At 41.5% G+C, this 17,795-nt stretch overlaps 1 protein-coding gene across 3 annotated transcripts in view; it reads left to right on the forward strand.

Moving 5' to 3' along the window:
• LOC137502855 (zinc finger protein 569-like) overlaps positions 1-17,527 on the forward strand; it is a 73,046-nt gene extending 55,519 nt beyond the window's left edge. For all 3 annotated transcript variants that reach the window (XM_068229998.1, XM_068230000.1, XM_068229999.1), the window contains one exon: positions 14,797-17,527. In XM_068229998.1, the coding sequence (XP_068086099.1) occupies positions 14,797-15,736 (940 nt within the window). In that variant the 3' untranslated portion in view covers positions 15,737-17,527. The remainder of the gene's footprint in view (positions 1-14,796) is intronic.
• Positions 17,528-17,795: the final 268 nt, after the last annotated feature.

Here is a 17,795-nt window from a genome sequence, read left to right on the forward strand (position 1 = left end):
TCTTGTTTGGAAGCAAATCCACGTGCTTTTTTTACAGCTGTCATCCGCCTTCTTTAATCAAGAGAGCACTGTGCTGGTATCTTTATCGTATTAGTAGGCGATTTCTACGTCACAGCTGTCATCCGCCATCTTGCGTCGGTAACCTCAGTGCTGCCTTCTTTAGCTACTCACCTTTGAAATGTGGTGGCGGACAATTTGAAAAATTTCTACAGCAGCCATCTTTAATCAAGAGAGCATCATGCTGCTATCTTCTGGGCAATTTAAAAAATGCTTTTTGACAAGCTGCTATCTTTAATCTAAAGAGCACCGTGCTGGCCTCTTTACCCTCATACCTTTGAAATGTGGTGGCGGAAAATTAGAAACATTCTATTTGACAAGCTGCCATCTTTAATCAAGAGAGCACCGTGCTGCTATCTTGCGAGCAATTTCGTCAGCTGTCATCTTTAATCAGCAGAGCAATGTGCTGCCATCTTTATGACACTAAACTTCATTCTTTGACATGTGGTAGTAAGTAATGTGCTTTTTTGACAGCAGCTATCTTTAACGAAGAGAGCACCGTGCTACTATCTTTATCGTAGTGGCGGACAATTTAAAAGAACATGTCAAGGAATACCTTTGTTCTAAGATCATATTACAAAAGAAGTGATTAAGAATATAATCGAACACTGGACTCGATACAACATGTGATTAGAACAATGATTGATGTGTTTACAACATATCTGGCGTATACCTTTGTTCTAAGAAGAAAAAAGACTAGAATTCTGAACAGCTTGTGCAAGATAGCAACTCTTATAACTTCCTTTACCTTTACTTACTCTGCCAAGGCATAGCTTTATCGAACATACAACGCGATTTTATGCGTAAGGCAGTGCACATATTGCATAGCTGCAGTGATGCATGTTTAGGCTTGAACACACACTGCTGTTAAAGACATATTACAACTAGAATCGCATACTATAGTTCAATGGTGTAGAACACTGCTTTGCAAGACTGTAATCAAACACTGTTTAGAAAGAAAAAATCCTTCTCAACATACTTACTAAGCAGCTCTCTCTTCTTTGTCAAGGCACATCTCTATCGAACATGCATTGCAAAAGCAGGAGTGTGCATGATTAGACTTGAACACATACTACCATTCAAAAACATATACATACTGTAGTTCGATGTTGTAGAACACTGCATTGCAAGACCAGAATCAAACACTGCTTAGAAAAAAAATTTCTTCTCAACATGCGTACTGAGCTAGACGATAACATACGAATCTGCTAAACACCTTCTTTCTTGTCATACTAACTCGTCTTTATCTTCGAGAGAAAGGAGTGTGAGGGGGGAAGGTAATACCTAATCTAAAATAAAAGAATATGCCAATTCTACATTATTTACATCTTGTATGTACAAGTTTTATCTCGAATCATTTTACCGTTGTGATGTTTGCGTACTTCTCCCTTCTCAACACATCTCTTGTATGTCATGCTTTATCTTACAAGTTCAAACTTGAATCATTTGCTGTACTACGCTCGCAGCTTACCTCTCCCTTCTACTCTATCTTTATACAATATGTACAGTAAATTGTGATGTAAGACAGCTTAACATATATATTACAAAGTACACACCTCTAGCATAATGTTTACACACACACATATCAGCTTTATGTGAAGTAGTACCTATCAATTCTACTATGCCCCCAGGCTAGAGTGTTGGTGGAATTTGGGATGACAAACCGTTCGCGGTCATCATTATTAAGGACTACCTTACTAATTAAATCAGTGTACAACTGATGCTTCTTGCTTCTAATAACAGACATTTGCTTATGTAAACTAGGTGGATTACTCTTAATACAATTTTTATAATTTTCTAAACTTAACTGATTCTGAACTACATTCTTTTTAATCCCTTTCAATCTCTTTATTTGTAGTTGATTTAAGAGCATTATGCAATATGACTTGGATTTAGTACCTACAAATGAATCGTTAATATTTCCACCACATTCGTCTTTCATTTTACCTAGAACCTTTTTGTTCAGTAGCGGTAGATGATATTGATTATTTGCAGGATAGTTACTAGTATCAAACCTACCCAAGTCTGGCTTTATATCATTGTAATAGTCATCAGTTTTGATTTGGTAAATAAACAAATTGGTATCTGTGTAGAGCAATTGCACATTATGAGCGTACTTCTTCATAATATAATCGTAATGGAATTCATACATGAGTGTTTTAGCTAATTCGAGTACTACAAAGCCGACGTAGGTAGGTTTGTCGTACTTAACCTTAACATGTTTCATCTGTATAATAACTAAATTTTCATGTATGATAGTACAGCTATGGAAATTTGGTTTAATTATTAAATGGTTAGCACCATACCTTTCCTTAATATTTTCCCAGTTTGTAATCAGTTTTACATTAACACGTTTGTCAACATTTTCCATAGTCTTACCAAACACACTGTTATTCATGAGCTTGTAGAAATCTTTCTCAAACTCATTAACTGTATTTGTTCTTAAATTATTGTTGGGATCGATAAATGGCTTTAGCCATGGTGACTGATTATTTTCTAGTACGCGATGAATTTTGGTTAACTTCAAAACATGCTGCAAACACTGTTTTAAATTTCAATAATGAATGACATACTTAGATTTGTCACACAAATGAGCAATTAGCATTTTTGTTGTTAATGTGATGTACGGGGACTTGATATTTTCTGGGCAGAACGGTAAGTCATTATGAGAAGTGTGTAACTGTTTAGGATACTGTAAGTCAACTTTGAGGAAATAGCCTTTATTAGCTTCATCGTCTAGGGTGTGCAGTTATAAATCATCAATTTTGCACTGTGTTAGCCAGTGGAAACTACTTACTGGTAGATGCTGACTCATCACCCATCCATACTGATTGTTAGCATCGAGATAAACAATATACTGAGATTCCTGACTAGTCAAAACTCTGCATGTACTTATTATTTGCCTTAGAATACCGCCGGCTACGCTGACTTAGTCCACCTCGAATAGACGATTTTTATAAAGTGCAACATATCAATATCGGTTAGCAGTTCCAAAGTCACCTGCGTGTATTTTAACATGGCATCCCAACTTAACCCAGGTGCTGTAAGATACTGACATGGATCAAGGCTGTAGGTTTTCTTGCAAACACAGTGATAATTCTCGAAAACATCAGCTAACAGAAGTACATCCGTCTTTAAATACAAGTCAGAGTATTCACCTAGCATTTCAATGTGGAACTGCTCCCAGATATGTTGCGCATGTAAATAGTCATCATCACTAATATCCGCTGAATTCAGCGAGCAGTAAAATGATTGTTTTGATGGTAAGGCACGTTCTTCGAGGCGTTCTAAGCAGTCAAGTTATTCACAACAAAAGACACCCTTACGCCGAAGTAAATTAAACTGCGCTTCTTCAGGAAAAACATGTCGAATTTCTGTAAATTGTTCTGGCTGCAAATTACTAGAAAGTTTATCAAGGCTACTCGCCATAAAGCGAAACGAGTCAAGAAATCTCAGTTTTATGGTATACTTCTGATCTACTTTTACGCACTTTGTAAGTGCAATGTACCGCTTTTTTTTCTGAGGGATTATATCTACTTTTTCATTTGATGCTCCAAATTGTGAAACGATGAGATGCGAGTCGTAACCAGATATGTTATGAAAAATTACAGGAGTAAATTTTGGAACTCTATACTTAAGATTACAGCTATTATGAGCTGGACATCTGTACAAGCCAGTTAAATGATCATGATCGAAAACTTTAGGGTCATTTTCGGAAAATTCCCCATCACAAATACTACATTTTGTTGCACGTTCATGTTCTTGTAACTGAATTTTGGTGAGTGGTTTCATAGGAATATTATATTACCTGTTGTTTTTGCTACTAGACGGTAGGTGAGAAAGTAGAGGATGCGTACACACAGAGAACTGCGAGCACAGACTACACCGAGTCAATATGCAGCTTGTTACTAAGCGGATGTGTTATTTGCAAACGTCTGCACTACAGTTGTAACGAAATGTTTATGCAACAAGAGTTCTTCCGAGTGCCTTTAGAAGAAACGCTGAGTTCTGCAGGCTGACCTATTTCAGCACTATCGGACTAAGTCAGGATCGAGCCTGCTGTTTTTGAAGATGCCCAGGTGCCGGAATTTAGGAGTTCTGCAGGCTGATGTATTATACTAGCGGATCGAACCTGGGAGGGCCAGGCGCTATCCTCGACCTCTGAACTTAAACGGGGCACTAAGCTAAGCAAAAAGAGAAAGAGCCATCATCTACGGTATCCCTCGCCTGTAGGTAGACATAGGGCGCTACGCTGAGAAGCGATCCTCAGGAGCATTGAGCTAAGACCAGATCTACAGTATCCCCTGCCTGTACTTCGCAGCACGCTAAGCTAAGCAAAAAGAGAAGGAGCCATCATCTACGGTATCCCTTGCCTATAAGTAGACAAGGGCGCTAGGCTGAGAAGCGATCCTCAGGAGCATTGAGCTAAGACCACATCTACAGTATCCCCTGCCTGTACTTCGCAGCGTGCTAAGCTAAGCAAAAAGAGAAGGAGCCATCATCTACGGTATCCCTTGCCTATAAGTAGACAAGGGCGCTAGGCTGAGAAGCGATCCTCAGGGGCATTGAGCTAAGACCACATCTACGGTATCCCTTGCCTGTAGGTAGACAAGGGCGCTAGGCTGAGAGCGATCCTCAGAGGCATTGAGCTAAGACCACATCTACGGTATCCCCTGCCTGTACCTAGCAGGGTGCTGAGCTAAGCAAAAAGAGAAGGAGCAATTTACGGTACCCCTGCCTGTAAGTTGATGGGGCGCTGAGCTAAGCAAGAAGATAAGAAAACATCATTTACGGTATCCCTTACCTGTAGGTAGACAGAGGCGCTAGGCTGAGAAGCGACCCTCGGGAGCACTAAGCTAAGCCTACATCTACGGTATCCCCTGCCTGTTAGCGACTTTTGAGCCAGGGTAGGAACAACACGAGACACTGAGCTGCCGAAATATAGAAGTTCTGCAGGCAGACGTATTTTGTACCGCGTATTAAACCAGAAGGCCTGCACCTCTGAGCTCAGTCTAACAAGCTGCTGCTGATAATTTTGATGCGGACTGCACGTGTGTTGTGAACTTCGTACTCAGCGAAAGTAGCTGAAGCATCACATTCCAGCAGTGTGTATGTGCTCGCCGGCCTGATGTAGCTCGTGTGTGTAGGCTTGCTTCAAGCTTACTGTAAAACACATCCCCGATATTTGTTCTTGTTCAGGAACTCTAAAGTCTGCTTATTCGAAACCCAGTGCTAGTACATACTTACTCGCAAGGCATAACACCTGAACTACACTAGGAAGCAGCTAGCTGCTGCTCCCCCACTCCTAGTCCTGTTTTACAGCCGAATGCCCTTCCTAACGCAATATTTTAAATCGCAAGATTTGTTTAACCGTCGGAAGCTCTTGTTGATGCAAAGATTTTAAATAGCAGTGATCTGTTTTACAGCCGGATACTCTTTTAGAATTTTAAATTACAGTATCTAGTGTCTCACATCATAAACCATTCTTTTACGGCTGAATGCCCTTTCTGACGCCGATGGACCGGGATTTAGCCGGTTGCCCTTCCTGACGTAAGAGGACCGGGATTTATTTTTTCGCTAAGTCACTTCCTGCACAAGAGCATGTTAAGTGCAAGTCATGCTAAGCAGCATTAGCTTTAACTCGAATCCTAAAACACATCTGTTGGATAGGGACCGTCAAAGTGTCTAACAAATTACTAGCGTAAAGTTGCAAACATGCGGATTAAGCTAGCACATCGTTGATGGTCGCTGTAAAATTACCTACCACCACATTGCAAAGGTATTTAAGATAACGGATAACAGCTGTTAAAAAAGCACATTACCTATCACCACATGTCAAAGAATAAAGTTTAATGTTATAAGGATAACAGCACGGTGCTCTCTTGATTAAAGCTGGCTTCTGTAGAATTTTTTTAAATTGTCCTCCACCATATTTCAAAGGTAAGCAGCTAAAGAGGTTAGCGATGCAAGGTGGCGGATGACAGCTGTAACGCAGAAATTGCCCACTACTACGATAAAGATAGCACGGCTCTCGCTTAATTAAAGATGGCGGATGACAGCTGTCAAAAGAGCACGTGGATTTGCTTCCAAACAAGAACACGTAGAACTTTTCAAATTATCCGTCACCACATTTCAATGGTATGTAGGTAAAGAGTGCAGCACGGTGCTCTCTTGATTAAAGATGGCTGCTGTAGAATTTTTCAAATTGTCTGCCACCACATTTCATAGGTAAGTAGCTAAAGAGTGCAGCACTGTTCTCTCTTGATTAAAGATGGCGGATGACAGCTGTCGCGTGGAAATTACCGCCACCACATTTTAAAAGTAAGAAGCTAATGTGTGCAGCACTGAGTTTTGTGATGCAAGATGGCGGATGATAGCTAATGAAACTTTTCAAATTGCCCGCTACTACGTGCTTAAGGTAGTAGCCATAAAGCGGGCAGCACGGTGTTCTGTTGATTAAAGATGACGGATGACAGCTGACGAAATTGCTCGGAAGATAGCTGCACGGTGCTCTGTTGATTAAAGACGGCGGATGACAGCTGTCAAAATGCACGTACCTGCTTCAAATCTCGCGCCAGTAAGGTTAAGTTGGCACCACTGAGGTTTAGGCCCGTCAAGATGGCAGCACTGAGGTTAGGGATGGGTTGTTGTAGATGACAGCTGTCAAAAAGCACGTGGATTTGTTTACCGATTCAAATCTCGCGTTAGTGAGGATAAGTTGGCAGCACTGAGGTTTAGGCCCGTTAAGATAGCAGCACTGAGGTTAGGGATGCGTTGTTGTCGATGATAGCTGACAAAAAGCACCTGGCTTTGTTTACCAATTGAAATTTCCCGCGGGAGGAGGAGCCTCCCCGTGGGAAGGCCCCCTGGGAGTGGGCGGAGTAGGAGGCTCCTGGGAGCCCGACGGAGGCGGAGGCGGCCGAACTATCCATTATATCTACTCCAATGATCAAAACATCACCTGTTCCTTCAACGTTACTGCATCCTGAATATCGTCATTCAGAAGCCACGTGTCATTGTGGTCTTTTTTTCCTCCGTCCGACGTCCATTCAGATCGCCGGCAACAATAAGATAGTCCAGGGTCTTGTCATGCCATGCCCCGAAGGCATCTTCGGTTTCTGTGCCCAGGCCAGTTTGTGGAGAGTTGCACTGAAAAATTGTATTTTCCTTCTATCACCAATGTAGACAAGTTATGTAGTAGGGCTAGGTGCGTTCTAAATATGCTGAGTCAGCATTTTTTGCTGCGTCAGCACCCGAGGTCATTGACCTCGGTCGCGTGACCATGACGTCTTGACCACGTGCTCTTGTTTGTAAACAAAGCCACGTGCTCCATTGTTCTACAAAAAAGCTAAATACTATATTTTAGAATTTAGAAAAAATATTAAACATATGAGATCGATAAAATGATCGAAACATACCTTGAGATGTGCTCGTGCAATGGAGGAGAAGACTGCAAACTGCAACTCGATTGAATGACGATGACGGCGATAATTCTTGATGTACCTAGAAAACAGGAAATATTAATGTATGTCTGTAGCTTGAAAGATAGCCTAGCCGTACAAAGAAAGGTAGCTATTTTATGAAGCAGCTATTACTAAAGTGAAGCTGCTTCTGAAAAATGCGACGCACATAGGTCTTACAGGGACGATAGGATAGGAAAGGGCTCGAAATTTAGTCGGATCGTCAACAGCTAGCGTAGAAGTTGCAAGCACTAACCGACCGTATAAGCAGCAGTTTTACACTAAGCTCACCTTAGGATGTGCACGTGCAATGTAGATGAAGACCGCAAAACTGCAGAATGCTTTAGCAGATCTCACTGGAATAATGTTGACAGTAGACGATGATTTTCTAAAAAAAAAAGACAAAAGAAACCGTAAAAAATCCAAATTAATAATAATAATCAAAGAATTAAACTTACTTTTTTTTAGCAGATATCAATCACGATGGTGATCTTCGTTGAAAGTGAGGGAATACCGTAAATTGCCTATTCGTTTATATGCACATACGATTTTATATAATCAGTACTTAACACACTGCCGTTCGTTTCACACAGAGTACATCCGGTGAACTGGGACTTGTTGCTAGAGAGCAAGGCAGAAAGTGCGTACGTTTGCATTACAGTTGTAACAAATGTTTACGCACTGACTTCCTTCTGGTAAGTGTCCTCAAGGAAGCGGTCGGTGCTATGTCTAGTTAAAAACTACTAAAGCACAGGACTTTAGGGTCAGCCGTAGACTAAGGCCCTTCGCCTAGCTCTTGCTTTCCGTGTCGGTATCACCCAGCCTGGTATAAGAGAGGATCTGGGGTCTCTTAACCACGCATACACCTCACTGTTAACTTGGGAGCGACCCTCGGGGCCTTGAGCTGAGCGCTTAGTTTTATAGAATCAAACGAGGCTTCTAAGAGAGCATGTATAACAACGCCTACCGTGTTCCCTGCCCGTTAACTTGGGATGGACACTTGGGGCCTTGAACTGGGCGCTTAGAGGCGGTTGACGGTATCCCCCTGCTTAGAGTCCCCAGGTCTCTTCTGAACTTAAGATTTGGGGCTCTTAACAACACTTTTGAAAGAGGGTAAAACCCGATGCCGGCACAGCCTACTCCAGCATCAAGGGGCCTGTACAAGGCTTGACATCCCCATCCAACAGATGAATCACCATCAACAGCGTTGTATGCCCTCAAGCACTACGAAGAGGTTTGGAATTTAAAGCACACTTTTAGAAATTGTATACTTGCACCTCGCCTACCGTGCCAGCTAACATTCTGATGGTGAAATTTTAGCGGGACTCGAACCGGCTAACCTTGGTGTCAGACTTCAGCGCCTTAACGATCATAGTCACCAAAGATGCTGTTTTACCGTTGGATAATTTAGAATAAGAATAAGAAACTGGTTTGGAGTAATATAAAGAGTCAAAAACGTTTTATTGTTGATTTATAGTTGCCGATAACGTTTATTTTTAGGATGAGAAATATATTTTTGCACTTTCTCTCTCAATATCTACTTTGAAAAAATAATTTACGATACAAAAGAATATACGTAATTATGTATAATGTATTTCTAAATACAATTCTATAGAATAACTAATTTGAACGAGAAAAATAAAAACGTAAAAAATAAAAATTCAAACATATGTCACTAATAAAAACAAGATAATTTTACTCACCGATAAAATTCGCTTGTATGTATCGATGTTTGGCAAATACTGACAACAAATTTTCTACGTGTGGACAACACAGTATTAAAATAATTCTGAATTATGAAATAAGTAAAAAATAGTAGTTGATATTATAGTTTTTTGTTTTCAGAAAAAGTAGTTTCTCGTTTTCGGTTGTAGTATATATTAGAAAAATAATTTTACAATACAACAGAATTTACGAAGTTAAGAAATGTATGGCACTAAAGCCGTGATTTGCTTTGAACTACTAAGCGACCGCTGCTCAGTTCGGTACCTGCACTTTATGAGATGAATCATGGTCAGTGAGACGGATCCTCTCAGTAATTATTCTTGGTTTTCCAGACCGGGGTCCCCTACCCTCAGATATCTCCTCAATTGGAATCACCTAGGGTCACTTAGATTGATTGAACCTCGAACCAACCCTCAGGTCCAGGCAAAAATTCTTGACCTTTGCGGGAATCGAACCCATGACCTCCGGGTGAGAGGCAGGCACGCTACACTTCGCCCGCGGAGTCCGGCATTTAGGTAATGATAGAGGACTATATGTGACTATAAGGTTTAGCAGAGAGTAAGTGAAAAGTAAATAGAAGTGTGATACGGGCAGAGAATCAGACGGTAGGGCATGTTTAGGTCCAAGAACTTTCTTGAAGGAGACAGGAGGTTGAGGAATGTTGTCAGGTTCATTGGGACAAATTTCCACAAAATGTTCTCCAGAGACATCATCATCATCATCATATTCGTTATCACGAATTTCATCTACCACCATATTCAGAGCAGCTTTAGTGCTGTTAGACATAATTAAACTTCTCTCCTTTGGCTGCCGTGATTCCGCGGACGTGTCCGGTATAATTTCGTCGCTACTCTCTGAACTAAATTCCCTATCGCTATCTGATAAATCATCAGCGTTAACTTCGCACTGTTCTAAATACTGCATTAATTTATTGTCATCAATACCTGCTGAAAAATTATCACGTGAATAACATGCCATTTTCCTGTCACAAAACCACGCACTGCAAGGAGCAATCTCTTACTGACCGGTTAGCGGTATTTGTAAACACAGGAAACGACTCTTGTGAAAGGTATAACACCCTCTTAGAACTGCCAAAGCAAGGCCAGGCACACAATGACGTGTAGCCCCTTTACTACAGGCTGTAACAAAAGTATGCATTTCACTATAGGTTGCCTCAAAATTATGTATATCACAGAATTTTAAGCCGGCCGATGTAATCGGCTCTGGCAACTTCCGAATGGCTTGTTAACGGCCGACCAGATCGGCTCTGGCAATTTAAAGGATGGATGTTCGCACTACCGCCTGGCACCAAGAGAGTTAAAGATGGCCGCTGACAGCTGTCAAGAAGCACGTGGCTGTCAAGAAACCACTTGGCTTTGTTTACAAACAAAAGCACGTGGTCGTGACTTCACGGTCAGGTGACTGGGGTCAATGACCTCAGTTGCTGAAGCAGCAAACATGCTGACTCAGCGTATTTAGAGCGCACCTAGCCCTACTAGTAAGTTACATTAAGTGATTGTTATACATTTGCACTTCGGAGACTCAACGGTCAAAATTTTGCTGATATAACAATGCCAACGCAATTAGTTTTTCATAGGTTTCCGCGGTATTTCAGTTAGTATCCGCACCCCAATACGGCTGATTTTCTCCACTCGCATTTTTTCCTGCACTTCACTGATGCCTATGTGCTTTCTCTCGTGTGCTATGCCTATTTCGCTACTTCGTCCAGACGTATTTCAGTGATGCGATAGAGAATGGGGGTACTTGTTTGCTTAGCCGTCTAACCTCGTGCGACGGTAACGCTTGCATACTGTTGATGCTGACTGGACCCTGCCAACGCACTTCCCTTCAAGAGGATGCCGTAACGTTGGTTCCGATTCCTTGACACATATTTCCATAAGTATGTGACGGTGTTCTGTTACGGCCGGCCTGAAAAGACTTTTAGGGCTCGTGACAACAGGTAGTTACAACGCTCCGGACACGGAGAAGAGACGAATTTGGTAACCGCTCCTGTGGAGAAGGAATGATACGCTCTTTTCTGCATTAACTTCCAGAAAGGTAGACCAACTGTTCCATACCGGACGTCTCCATCTCCGCCAAGTTGCCGTGTTTGGTCCGCAAGAGTTATTATATTCCACTCAAGTCTGCTGGCACGGCGGTGGGGACCCCGTATCCATCACCTGGGACACGCCACGTACTACGGCAGTTTAACTGGTTCTTGGAGAATATTCATCAATACAAAATGAAATAACATTTTACCGGAAAACTAATTGAGAACCTGCTAAATCACTTCTAACAGAAATCACGTAATACCACAAAGAAGAATTGCAACAGTCTAATGCAACTTTGCTTAGCATGATATGCCATGAAACGTATGGTATACAAGCAAGTGTCCTATTTTCTGCCGTCTGTTGTTTTGTGGTGGTAATATCAAAATCTTGTGTGGTGATCAAGTGGTCTAGCCTGTCGTATCTCGAATCAATATCTCCGTTTTTATCCACTCATTTTGTACTACGAGTGCAGTAACAACACGGTGTCGAGCCACCCACTACTTTAATTGTGAGGAAGTCATGCATTCAACCGGGCCATGTGAATTCAGTGCATACAGCATCGATAGGAAATTACCACATCATATTATGATGTATTTTTCCCTACTTGATCGAGTTTTTCGTTGCTCCTATTGCAAGCGAATCTCACCTTGAACCATGAAATTTGTATTTCTCGGTCGTCTTTCCTAGTATCTAGAATCACCTTGCGGTGGGAAGACAGGCACAGACTTCGATTATATCCAACAATGTTATCATATCCCTAAACATTATCACATGCTCCTTGAAGTTTTGTAATAAACGTTGTCTCATTTCTTCCTTCATATAACAGCGAAATCCGCTACAGTGCGTTTGAATCTCCTGTTATGTTGAATTTTCGTTCAAGCCTTGATTTGCACGCTCCTTTTAGCTGTAGTGTTAAAGGAACACTTGTAGGAATATTCAAGAACGTGATAGCTTGCATTTCGGTTCAGATATTTCAGGTTTTCAAAACATAGTAATAAAACATTACAAACTGAGCCACACCCACCCCATCTATCACTACATTAGGGAAATATCCATGGGGAACTATATTTGAGGCCCGGGTCGTGTCGACTGGGCTAGGCACATACATAACCCTGAGCTGAAAACCCCCCCTTGTAATCAGGTAACAAGGGCAAGACTACATCTATTTGAAATAAAAGAAGAAATGGTTTAAACCAGGGTTTTTATTAAATAAATATGAGAGAAAAATTTAAACAAAGAGAAACAAATCACACAAAATAAACAAGGAAATTAATCGTAATACTCATGGACATACCTTGATACGTAATTTAAAATGCTCACTGCCCCTCGACACATCGCTATTACATTACCAGCAGCTTCCTTCCATCATAAACTATTCAACCAGGTCACCCGCTTTACCCGGATTCACATATGCAAGGCACTGCACCACATATTACCTCAGGCAACTAACAATGTGAAACGTTAGCACAACAATAAGCCGCGCCGGAGAACAAAAAGCAGATAAGAATAACGACAGATGAGACTGAGCACAGCCTCCATGGACCAATCAAAGCCAAGACAGATCAAAGAATACAATAGGTACGCCCATGCGCAAATATGAAACCAACATGGCGGGTACTCAAGCTGAGCATCGGCCATGAATAATAAATAAAATATATAGCTGTGCGCTGAGAACAAACAAGGCGCAGAATTAGAAAGATAAATACAGCAGGTCGATCGACATATCATCCTTTTCTCCCCCACAGATCCAAAGTCACATGCATACCACATTCACGCACACACAATGACGGTATCGGGAAAATAAAACACGAAAGGCCGTTCAGATTTCGTAGTCAAATACAAACCATAAATTATGACTCCACGGTCATTATCAGCGGGTCTCACGTACTCAAATGTTTGCGTGCGGCGTGCAATTACACATAAGGTCAGAACTGAACATTACTTTATTCACATCACTGGCATGTTGCGCCTTGTACAACCTGGATTGGTATCTCCTGCGGTCGAGACAAGGGGCACATCATGAGGATCACGCAGTATTAAAGCACGCAGTGCACCAAATCATAACCAGAGAGACCCGTTTTCAGTTATCACAACAAGACCACAAACACATTCATTCAAAGCACATCGTACGACGGAGCGGAAAGATGTATGCCATCGACCGTAACATACGGGAATAACTCGTCACCAAATCCAAATATAAACCGAACTACCACATACCTGTGATTATCAATGGTAAAATCGGATAGCAGTTAGCGTGAAAGGTCCAGGCTTGAACACATTGAATGAATATTTAAAGCATAAAAATGCCACACCAAACATAGCGCCAGCCATTGTTAGTATCCGCCACACGTAGAACAGAAGAACTCCACAGAGTACAAATTATCGCTCCAGCGAAACGAACGACCTCACAGATAAAAACATAGCGTGTGCTGCTCCCTACTGGACGTCATTAGACTGACACATGTAAATATTGAAAAACAAAGCTGAAGGAAGCCATTTGCATAATTAAATGACAAATTGTGGAACATGCGATAAGCATGATTCAAACCAAGCCATATTGTTTATGTCTATGACATCAGTACTTGGAGGTGAAATGAATGCGTCTATGTTATGGAAACTGCCGTCATGTGTATGCTCTCTTTCAGCTTTTCGAAGGTATAATCAGGATTAGTGGCTTCTGTGTTGCATACGGTCTCTGTTAAACACAGCATTTAAGACGTAGACTGATATATTACATGGTAGTATGGATCAACTTCCTTGTATGAACCTACCGTCCTATATATAGGTCGGCTCTGTTTGTTTCCACATCAAAGCTACGTAATTACAAATAACCAAACTGTGACGTAATAGAATTCCACACTGAAATGATAACAAATTACAAATACAATACGTATGTTTGCGCAACTGTATTGAATTTTTATAAACGAGTTCCCATTGTTCAGCATATCTCGCTGACTGTCGGGAAGCAATGTTCTCAACTTTATTAATATCTACTACACTGAGATACTCTCAAAACAACCTCAACAACATGGGCTTTTACAAAGAATATTACTCGTCTGCCAGAAACTGCAGAGTGGTTGAACAAGATCAGATCTCCAAATCATATGCCGTCCTTTACATAAGAGACAGACCTATAAGGTTTTTAATAGATGTTTGCCTGATTAAATAGCTTGTATTTCAACTTTTAGGTTGGACCACTTCTCATGTATTATTAAAAAGAACTTATCTGTGAGCTCGCACGTTCCTAAATCGTCAGAAGTTTCTAGCACGTGATATCGTGATCAGTGGGAAAGGACAACATCCACGTAACAAGTGACAGCTTTTCAAATGTATGACTACATTGAATGTGACATGAGGTGTTGTTTACGCCCATGAGTACGTTGATGTGTAATGAGCTTTGTGCATGGGATATCTGTTAGTGGAATGTTCAGTATCATTTCCAGTCTGTGACAGTTGTAGTGGAGTTGAACTATTGGTTACATCGTTTTAATTTGTTACTGTAGATCGAGACCAGGCGTGAGCTACGTGGGTCATCGACCTCCAGATGGCGGAGCACCTTGTTTCAGATGCGATGTCTGTGCCAAATACTTCAGCCAGAAATGCAAACTAGCACGCCACATGCGTACCCACACGGGCGAGAAGCCATATTTTTGCAATGTGTGTGGCAAATCCTTCAGTCAAAAAGTCAGTCTTGGTGTTCACATGCGTACTCACACGGGCGAGAAGCCAAATTGTTGCATTGTGTGTGGAAAATCCTTCAGCAATAAAAGCCTTCTTAAAGTTCATATGCGGAAGCACACAGGCGTTAAGCCATATTGCTGTAATGTCTGTCGCAAATCATTCGGCCAAAAATGCCACCTTACAGTTCACATGCGTACTCACACAGAAGAGAAGCCCACAGAAGAGAAGCCATACAGCTGCCATGTCTGTTGTAAATCCTTCAGCCACACAAGCAGTCTCATGAATCATAGGCGGATTCACACAGGCGAGAAGCCACACATCTGCAATGTCTGTGGGAAATCCTTCGGCCGTACAGGCAGTCTCATTAATCATAGGCGGATTCACACAGGCGAGAAGTCGCTATGGTGCAACGTCTGTGGTAAATCCTTCGGTCAAAAATTCTATCTTACAGTTCACATGCGTACTCACACAGGAGCGAAGCCATACAACTGCAATGTCTGTGGGAAATCCTTCCGGCAAAAAGGCAGTCTTACAGATCACATGCGTACTCACACAGGAGAAAAGCCACACAGCTGCCATCTCTGTGGGAAATCCTTCGGCCGTACAGGCATTCTCATAAATCATATTCGGATTCACACAGGCGAGAAGCCACACATCTGCAATGTCTGTGGAAAATCCTTCGGCCGTACAGGCAGTCTTAAAGTTCATAAGCGGATTCACACAGGCGAGAACCTTCAGCTGGAGAGGACACCTAGGAGATAATTTGCGCACTCACAAAGGCGAGAAGCCAGCACAAAATTCCACCTAGTACGTCACGTACGGACTCAAGCGTGCGACAAGCCCCTCTGTGCAATGTCTGTGGCAAATCCTTCAACAAGAAAGGCATCCTAGCAGGTCATATGTGGACTCACACGGGTAATAATCCTAACCTGTGTTATCTGTAGTAAGCACTTTTGCAGGAGAATTCTACTCTCGAAGCAAATACAGAAGAGATGCCATACTGTTGAAATATCTGTGGCAAGTCTAAAGCTAGAAAGTTAGTCTAACAGAGCACTACCGAACGCACATGCGTGTGATGGTAAACGAGGACTCAGTAATGTGACAAAATGTTCAGAACATCATGTAACTTAACCATGCACGTATGAACCACACTGGAGGGATGCCGCACTGCTGCGTGTTTGGTGGCAAGTCGTTTGTCCGCAGCACCACGCTATCTGTGCGCACGACCGTCACGCCATGCCAGGCTGAAGCCGCACGCGATGTAATAATTTTCCTTCTTTTATATACCCACTAACTACTATACGAGGGTTTTGATTCCCACAAGACCTCAAATTCTGGAGATGTAGCCAGGTACATGCGATCGCACACAGCGTAGAAGTATTTCTTTCTTCAGCCAGACAGCAACATCTCGTCACACCTCATGATGTACACCGGAGAATGGTCCCTATGAGGCATTTTCTCTGCGGTAGGATCTTCAGACAGAAAAAATGCGTGGTCCGTGTTGTGAAAAGTGCAAAGGACATTTCTTGAGTTTTCTCCTGATCAATCCCAGATCATGTACATCCACTTCTTCTCAGCCCAGGACGACCCCTTTTCTGCTTCCAGACATTAGTAGAAGTGTGGTCAGTAACACTCATTGAGGAGCCGTCTAGATGCGAGGGTAAAATGTAAGCCGGATGTACACAGAGGAATCATACGACAAAGATGAATGTAAGTGGTACAAGACTAGAAACGCAGTAGAAAGATACTCAAACGTTAGAATAAACAATTCAAGGGAATAAATAAGTGCCGAATTAAGTCATAATAAATTGTTGCTTAAGACTTAACACACCTGTGCTCCCGCTTGTTCCTCAAAACTGTACCTTCGTCTTCGGCTCTTGCAGCTGAATCAAAATATCAACCATTGCATTCATAATATTTTTATTACGTAGGAAACCACATTGGTAGTCATAAAATAATGCTTAGAAATTAAGATTTAGCCACTCAATTATCACTGGTTACGAGATAACATGCAGGTCAAATCAAAAAGACCTGCATCTGGCTAGCCGAACTTTTCCTCGGATACTATCGGCACTAAAACAATACACCATTACTATTATTAGATAAAGACAAATGTTGAATGAAGAAACCTCATTGTACCTGCTAGATTTTGCAATTGCAGCACATACATAAATAATGGCTATATTTGCTCCAAAGCTGAGTTTTGTGCGAGTGTCCATACTGGGGAGATCTCCAGTAACAATGTTAAAAAAAGGAAAAATGTTCCACCTTTTCAATACAATAACACTGTTGCACAAATCAATGTAGCAACATATTTAATTTAATTTATTAAGGGACTGGTTTCGACATCTGTCCATGTCCTCATCAGCCTACACAAAAAATGGCAAGAAGTTAACACAATGGTAGCACTTATGACAATTTTCTTGAATTACAAATAGAAGTTCATGTAGAGGTTCTTGAGCACTCTTGCTACTCTTGCTGATCTTGAGGTTAAAAAGATGTAGTATAGTTTACAATTGTTGTTATTCAAGGAATAAAATTTTGGTTGCTAGGTAACAAATGATATAATTTTGTTTTAGTACTTCAAAACGAGGATAGTGGTATATATATAAAGACTGCCCTCTTTACCTACTACCTTCGAAATGTGGTGGCGGATAATTTGAAAAATTCCGTCAGCTCTTACCCGCCATCTTGCATCGCTTACCTCAGTACTGCTATCTTTACAGTACTGAAACTAATCGTGGAGGTGGTGGGAAATTAAAAATCTCAGTGCTTTTTTTTGACAGCTGTCATCCTCCATCATTAATCACGAGAGCACCGT

This window comes from Anabrus simplex, chromosome 13, assembly GCF_040414725.1.
Source record: "Anabrus simplex isolate iqAnaSimp1 chromosome 13, ASM4041472v1, whole genome shotgun sequence".
Taxonomy (NCBI): domain Eukaryota; kingdom Metazoa; phylum Arthropoda; class Insecta; order Orthoptera; family Tettigoniidae; genus Anabrus; species Anabrus simplex.